The sequence below is a fragment of the Trematomus bernacchii genome, unplaced genomic scaffold (genome assembly GCF_902827165.1).
Source record: "Trematomus bernacchii unplaced genomic scaffold, fTreBer1.1, whole genome shotgun sequence".
Lineage (NCBI taxonomy): Eukaryota > Metazoa > Chordata > Actinopteri > Perciformes > Nototheniidae > Trematomus > Trematomus bernacchii.
In genome coordinates this window covers 14,848,799-14,856,561 of record NW_022987564.1, presented here as the reverse complement: position 1 = coordinate 14,856,561, position 7,763 = coordinate 14,848,799, and the positions used below count along the sequence as shown (strand labels likewise).

General features: G+C 40.0%; 2 protein-coding genes across 2 annotated transcripts; one reads left to right on the top strand and one right to left on the bottom strand.

The window, feature by feature from the left end:
• Positions 1-3,201: 3,201 nt before the first annotated feature.
• Positions 3,202-4,576, top strand: LOC117477612 (claudin-4). Its single transcript, XM_034124328.1, has one exon. The coding sequence runs from the start codon at positions 3,412-3,414 to the stop codon at positions 4,099-4,101; it is 690 nt and encodes a 229-aa protein (XP_033980219.1). The 5' UTR covers positions 3,202-3,411; the 3' UTR covers positions 4,102-4,576.
• A 100-nt stretch (positions 4,577-4,676) lies between these two features.
• On the bottom strand, positions 4,677-7,755 carry c19h1orf109 (c19h1orf109 homolog (H. sapiens)). The gene is made up of 4 exons (XM_034124329.1): positions 7,294-7,755; positions 5,508-5,687; positions 5,307-5,425; positions 4,677-4,878 (listed from the first exon to the last, which is right to left on the bottom strand). Exons 1-4 carry the CDS (start codon positions 7,560-7,562, stop codon positions 4,838-4,840), a joined length of 609 nt encoding a protein of 202 aa, XP_033980220.1. The 5' UTR covers positions 7,563-7,755; the 3' UTR covers positions 4,677-4,837.
• Between the last annotated feature and the right edge of the window lie 8 nt (positions 7,756-7,763).

Genomic DNA, 7,763 nt, shown 5'->3' with positions numbered 1-7,763 from the left:
AAGGACAGATGGATAAAGCTAAAACCGTTTTTTATAAGAATGATATCGAGCAGAACTCAACTGAATGGAATTTGAAGTGTATGTTTGACAACACACTGCATTAAACACCTCTCAAAGTAAATATCAACGAAAAAGGTAATGCTTAGGTGTCCAATTCGGGGTACAATGGATTACATTTATAGACATTTGTTCCCCCTATTATGTTAATTTTCCTTTCCTTATGTTAAAACATCGCACCAAAAAAAAAGCTGCAATAAGGCAACTGTTTGAGTCCAGTAGTTGATTATACACACAATGTCTCTCTGTGCATGTACTTTGTCACTAGATGGCAGTCTTTACCCGTGAACAGGTTCCCATGATTACTGGGAACAGTAAAACATTAATGATCTATCCATTTCCTCAGCTCGATGGTCATCTTAACATGAAGTGACATGAATGCGACATGAAGATCTCTTATTTTCTTACAGACTGGACGTCGTCCCATGTTAGGCAGTGAAGATGCAGTCAAGCTGAACTTCCTTAAGTGAGCGCCTTTCAAGTACAGAAAATAAGCCGATCTTATCTTTAAATTGAGACCAAGCCTAGGCCTGAGGATAGATTAACTCCAACAATTACACTAAAACAAGGGGTTACCAGTATAGCAGCATTTAACATATTTGCAGGTACACTAAAGTGTCAGTAAGTCCACTGAATTCACTTTTATATTGAGAACTCACACATTACCATACTACATTTTATTTTTATTAGCTCATTACAAGAAGTCCAGTAACATTTATAAAGGATTATAAGTTGAAGTGCTTTTACTACTATAATATGATGAAAGAGAAGCTGTGGTTCAAACAAGCTAAAGGAACACAAACTAAATAAATTAGAAGAGATAACTATTATTTTCAGGTAAACTAAAAGAAGCAATCAACTTAAAATAACCTTTCAAACATAGTTTTGATTAATTGTCAACATTATTTATTCTACGGTTGGGAACATTTATTGGTTGGTGGCTCAATTTATTTGAAAGCAATGGATCAAAACAAAATAAAAAAGCCAATCTTTCATCTTGCCTTGGTTGACAAATGTGTGTCGCTATTATTTTATTCAAATTAGTTAAAGATGTTAATGTCAAGTTACCATTCAGAAGTTATTCGAAAAACCTATTTCTCATTCAGTTTTCAATTTAGCCCTGTTATGTTCCAACCCCTGCACCCCCTCTGCTCCTGGGGCCTCAGGTAAAAGAGGTCACGCAGTCAGCTGGTATGAACTTTGGAACAAGGGCATTCATACAAATTACAATAATTTCCATTATCAGTATCGTTTTACTGTATGTAAAACAAGAACGTACATAATCTAGTTATTTCTCCTAATTACGATGAAAATGAGGCTGCATGGCTTTAGTGTGATTTCACTACAACAGGCACGCACCTTTATCTGTGTTTATTCATTCAGCCTGGGTAGCCATCATTGGTATGTGTCACCTTCCTCTGCTTCCATTTGTGTATCATCTCGTTTCCTGTGTCCTGGCTGGTTGTCATGACCACTGTTACCAAGGAGAGTGGAGGCTACACAAGAAAGGAAACCTGAACCACAGATCTTGATGCCATGATATTTAATTCATCGACACGCCGGCACACCAAGGTTTGGTGTAACGCTGAGGGAGCGGGAGAAGGGACATTTCTAAATAAGACAAAGAGGTGCTGTCAGATCCTTCTGTTACAGCCTGGGTCTACTTTCTTCACCTCGAGCAGTTTATTTAAAAATATACTGATAACCTGTTGACATTTCAGCCACAATTTTGCTAAATGTAAATGAAAAATGTAAATGAAACTCCAAAAAAATCAAGTAAAGTCTCAGAAATGCAGGGTTTTGTTATTTTTTCTTTTGTCTTGGTATAACAATCATACAATACTTTTTGTTTTTAACCTTTGACCTGTGTATTTCTCCTCTGGCATTTCAACCCTAGTTATTGTTAAAAGAAAAAAAACCTATGCCTCCTTTTGTAAAGTGGTTTCTCCCTTTCATTGCGGACAAATAGCAGAATTAACAGCTCATATTTGTGAAAGCTCCCCTAAAATACGTACGAGTTTGTGAGATAAAAAGCAATACAAAGTATGTAATCCTCATTGTAGAGCCCCCCCCCCCATCTGTGTTGTCTTTGTGTTAACTGATCCACCTACAGACTGCTCTCCATCCTCGTCCATCCCTCCCTCCTTTTGTTGTCCCTCCCTCCCATCTCTTTTTTTTCCTAGGGTTCAGTGTTGCAGGGTTTGACTGTCAACAGTGAAGATTGGAAGAAGTGAACAGATGCTTTACGTACCCAGAAGTCTCACTGTTTGGCCCTGATTTGTTATTTATACCCTTGTTTGGAACCAGACGGACCCATTTGGGCTACGTTTCTACCGGAAGAAGCCGTTGGGGGCAGGGTGAAGCGGAGCAGTGAAGTGGCATCGTCCAGGCTTGGACCTCCGCGCCGTTTATTGTCAACAAGGAGATACTTCAACGGGCAACAGCAGCAGCGTCTAAGGACAACATCTGCTGGTTATTTTTCTCTGGAAACCTGGGCTTTATTTTTAAATCAGACACAGATTTTAAAGCCTTTTTTCTTGAGAAATTTGAGACTGATTCTTGGAGAAACCTGACTCTTTGGATTGACTCTTGGTTCATCTTGACAGGATGTTTGTTCCATTTATTCCGCATGGACTTAACATTGGATTACTTTAGAAGAGGTAAAAAGGCAACGCCAATTTTTATTCTGTATAATTAGACATCACCCTTCTAGACCTCGCTGTGACAGGATACACGCACAGTGGCATCAGTGGCCTTTCAATCCGAGTATCAGGTTATATCAGTGTGATCCATCTAGGTAAGGCTACACCGTACCAGGAGTGTGACACTGAAACATACTGCAGCTCAACAATTGGCCTCCTGGATTTGAACCAGAGCTGAAGGCAAAGAAACACTTCCACAAAAAAAAGCCTGGCTGGGATCAATTTCATCCACAAGACCTGGACCGTGAAGCCCAATCGATCCCACTACGGAGGACTGCCACAGGTGGCTGCACAGCTATTGGCTACTCAATAATGTATTGAGGAATGAAAAGGAGGAGAAAGTGCTACTCATACTGAAAAAGGTGGTTGATTGTAGAGAGAAAGCAAACGATAACTTCACAGTGAATTCTGGACTCAGTTAAAAAAGGGAGCAGATGTTGAAGAGGAAAAGAAAAAGGGAAGAAAATGGCTGCTGACAAAGTAGCATTGGGGCAAAGACCGTAAAAAAACTTGGCAACAGGAACAGTAAAAAAAACAAAGGAGTACTTTACTTTAAGGACAACAAAAGAGGATAAACAAATAAGAGGAAACTGTAGTAGACTAAGGGAAACTTGTGATTCTTCAGAGACTGGTCTAACAAACAATTGTCGTCATGGTGAACACTGGCATGCAGCTGATCAGCTTCACGTGCGCGGTGACCGGCTGGATCATGGCGATCGCCGTCACGGCCCTGCCTCAGTGGAAGGTCTCGGCCTTCATCGGCAGCAACATCCTGACCTCGGAGATCAAGTGGGAGGGCATCTGGATGAACTGCATCTACCAGACCACGGGCCACATGCAGTGCAAGACGTACGACTCCATGCTGGCCCTGCCCCCCGACATCCAGGCAGCCCGGGCCCTCATGTGTCTGGCCATCTTCATGGGATGGCTCTCCTGCACCGTGTCCTGCTGCGGCATGAAGTGCACCACCTGCGCCGGGGACGACCGCAGGGCCAAGGCGGGCATCGCGCTCGCAGGCGGGGTTCTCTTCATCCTCACCGGTCTCTGTGTGCTGATTCCCGTCTCCTGGACCGCCAACACCGTCATCCAGGATTTCTACAATCCCAACGTGCCTCTGATGCACAAAAGGGAGCTGGGCCAGGCCATTTATCTGGGATGGGCGTCTGCAGTTATCCTCATGATCAGTGGAGCTGTGCTGAGCAGCACCTGCCCCCTTATGGAGAGGAGCGGCAGGTACCGGAGGGGATACATCGGACGAAGCTTCGCTAATTCACCAGCTTCAGCACCAGATCCTCCGAAACCCATCACGTCTAATAGTGTACCAATGAAGGAGTATGTATAGGTGGGGGAGGAGGGAACAGCAAGTGAAGAGGGAGGAAGTTAGTGTGCTTCTTTCCTAAATGTCTCTATATACACATTGAAGTACATATATTTATTAATATATTCATCCTATATTTTGTATATCTCTTTGTAATGTTAAACCTGTCTGAAATTGTTGAGACCTGACGTTTGTTTACTGCACTGTGATTTAAAAGTAGTGCCTGAAGAAAGCCTATTGCCGAAATTGTCAGTTTATGACTGTTATGATGGCTTTAATGAGGGCTTGTTTTGTGAAGATTGCAGTGATTTCTTAAGCAGGTATTCTCTCACAATGTCATTACCTCTTTATTTGTCACATAAAGCCTTGACTGAGTGTGCCTACATTGAAAGTGTGAAATAAAATAAGTTTGTTAAAGCGTGTCTCACTTACAATCGTTATTGTTGCTAGTTGTTTGACTAAAACACATCACAGTCAACAATGTTGTCAAGTATGACATTTCGCAACTGGGTCATTTCTTTAGAACATTTTTATAATTTCCTCTACATCTTCAATTACCATAAAATGTCTGGTTCATGTGCAAAATTCCAATCCATGAATGTGTGCAGGGACATTTATTTAAAAAAAATAAAATGAAGTCTTTTCCATTTCATCGCCAGAAAAATCGTCCATCTTTACAATTGATGCTCTTCTCTTCTTCATAGAAATGCAGTCATATTTAAATCTGGTCAGAGTTGCACTTCTGTCGCTTTTCCTCTCCTCATTGGGACTCAATAAAGAAGTGCACTTTGCAAAGTGTATCTGCAAGAAAACAGACAAGTAGTGAGTTCACATCGCAATCTTTGTCACGCACACTGCTAACACAAACAGCTAATTAAACAACAGCCACTTTTTGGCTTTGTGTTGCTCTCTGGTCAGCTTGCATTAAAACACAAGTTATATACACTGACATTACAGCAAATAGTTTCAAATAGGGTAAGTGATATAGTTAAAATCAGCCTTTTAAGAAAGAGGATTCTATTAAATTATATTGCTGTCAAACTTTTTAAGCTCTAAAATCTTAACAGTACTTCACATAGTTTGGCCTTTTATCTAGGGTACAATAGTAATTACATTTAAGTAGTAACTCATTACATTTGGATTAACTGTTTATTTTTACGAGAATGCAATCATAAACTAACTATTAGTTATTATCCGAACAGAGCAACATTCAATATAAAGCAATTTACCTCTGATATGATCTCCTGCACTGGGAGACTCCAAAGATTTCCATCTTTTGGGGGCAGATTCTAAAAGGGAGAGATCATCTGGCCTCAGAGTCTGCAGCACAGTCTTCCTCCTCAGAAATCTGAACAAGAGTTAAGGAGAAAAAAGAACCCAAAACATAATGCAAATCAAATTCAAACAATGAACAATAACATAAAGGATACTGTTGCCGAAAGTGACGCTCAGCATCGTGCAGCCACCCCATCATGTCGGACACTGAGGGTCCGGTGGCAGATCGCTCCGTCACAGTGAGCAGATCCAGAATGTCTGCGTTCTGCTCGTAAAGATGGACCACCGCGGAGACCTGGTTACTGATGGAATCTCTGACAGACTGTAGAGAAGACCTGTGAGAAAAGGGATGGATCATTATTATTCTCGGGTTACATGTGTCACAACGCCAAACCTGGTTTTAAACCCCTTATTACTTTTTAGCTGTTATACTGCATTTCATCTTTTATTATAAGTAAATATGCAACAGTAGTACTGTTTTTTTATGGGAATCTGGCAGGAATACCTGCCTTTAAAGAGCAGAAACTCTCTAACTCAGATCTTAAAAGGGGTCTAGCAGACTGATGGGTGAGCCACAGCTAAACCTGGAGACCCTGTACCTCCGACAGTTACAGCCGTTGTCAAGTACTGTACTTGTGTAACATTAATTCTACTCCACTACAATTCTAAGGTGAATTTGACACCACTACATTTATTTAATACCTTATTTTACAGATTTGGATTAATGATGTGAAATATAATCAACACTTAAATCAGACATTAGTTACACCTGGAGTAAATTCACAAGCTACCCTGCAGTATACAAAGTCATTCAAACTAGCTGCACCTTTACCAGCTTTGATAACACTTTAATGATCAATAATTATAATCAAAACATATAATACATATTATTCTGAAAGAGGCAGATCTGCATAATGAGTAGGGCTGCTCAATTAATCGTATTTTAATCGCAATTATGATTATGGCTTGCAATGATTAAGAAAACAACGTAATCGAAATAAAACGATTATTTTTTTATTATTATTATATATATATATATATATATATATATTTATTTTTTTCAAATTAATTTAGTTTTTTATTGGTTTTTCAGTTGAATTATACTTAAAGTTCAGGGTAATCAACTGTTAAAAGCATACTGTTCACATTTTTTTCTCCAATAAATTGATGTTTTCAAAGTAAATGGACAATCGTTTTTAATAATCGTGATATCAATTATTGACCCAAATAATCGAGATTATGATTTTTGCCATAATCGAGCAGCCCTAATAATGAGTACTTTTACCTTTGGTACTTTACGTATATTTAGATGCTGTACTTTTGTACTTTAACTTGAGTAACATTTTGAATGTAGGACTTTTACTTGTAACAGACTACTACACTCTGGTACTTCTACTTTTACTCAAGTACAAGATCTGAATACTTCTACCACCTCTGGCGGTGGTCCAGCTCTATATTGAATGATCACTCCCACCCTCTGCACTCAGAATTTAAGCTTCCTCCTTCGGGCCAGAGGTTAGTTGTCCCAAAGTGTAGAACAAAGCGGTATAAAACAGCTTTATTCCGGCAGCCATCGCACAAAGGAATAAGTCGTAGCAGTGTCACACAGATGCCTATTTATTAATTTATTAACTTCTAATGCCAATGTTTTTACTACTGATCTTTGTTTTTAGATGTGACAGAACAGGGTGTACTTTTACTAGAGATTTGTCTGTTTTCTGTGTTGTCTTTATATCTGCAACCTAAATCTACCTACAGGTACCAATAGATAACCTGAACCTGATACCAATAACTATGAGTGACATCCCTCAGAATAGGTAAGCATCACATAACATGAGTGGCATGCCATCAGCTACGTTTCAGCATCTCTGACTTGGAGGTCCTTGGTGACTACGGTCTTACAGTCTTTATTTGTGTTGCACAATTTACCCAGTCACTTACATATTCACGTTGAGTTTTCCCAGCACTGTATCCGTGGATAGTTGGAGCTTGAAACGCAGCCGCTCCTCCAGGTCAGGAAAGTCTCTGAGCGGTGTGTTGGAGATTTGGGTGTTTGAAAGCGCTCGGGACTGCTCCGCCAAGTTACCTAGAGACACCATCAGGGGGCTGCATTCGGCCAACACACTCTCCCATACTTTCTGGTTGTTTTCAAGATTCTGGAAGCATTTCCTCAAGGCTTGATGGAGTGAAAGTAGCGCAGGTTTGGACATTTCAGGTGTTGATTTAAGACAACAGTTGACCACAACATTTAAATGTAAAATGAACAGATCCTAAAATGATGTTAGTCCGTTTCGGATTGACGTGCTCCTTGAATATGATATGTATAACCCTTAAAAATTAAGGCAATATTAGCTGCTAGGTCAAATCACATTTCCACCCATGTTTCTACCATGCCTGTATCCATTTCCGTC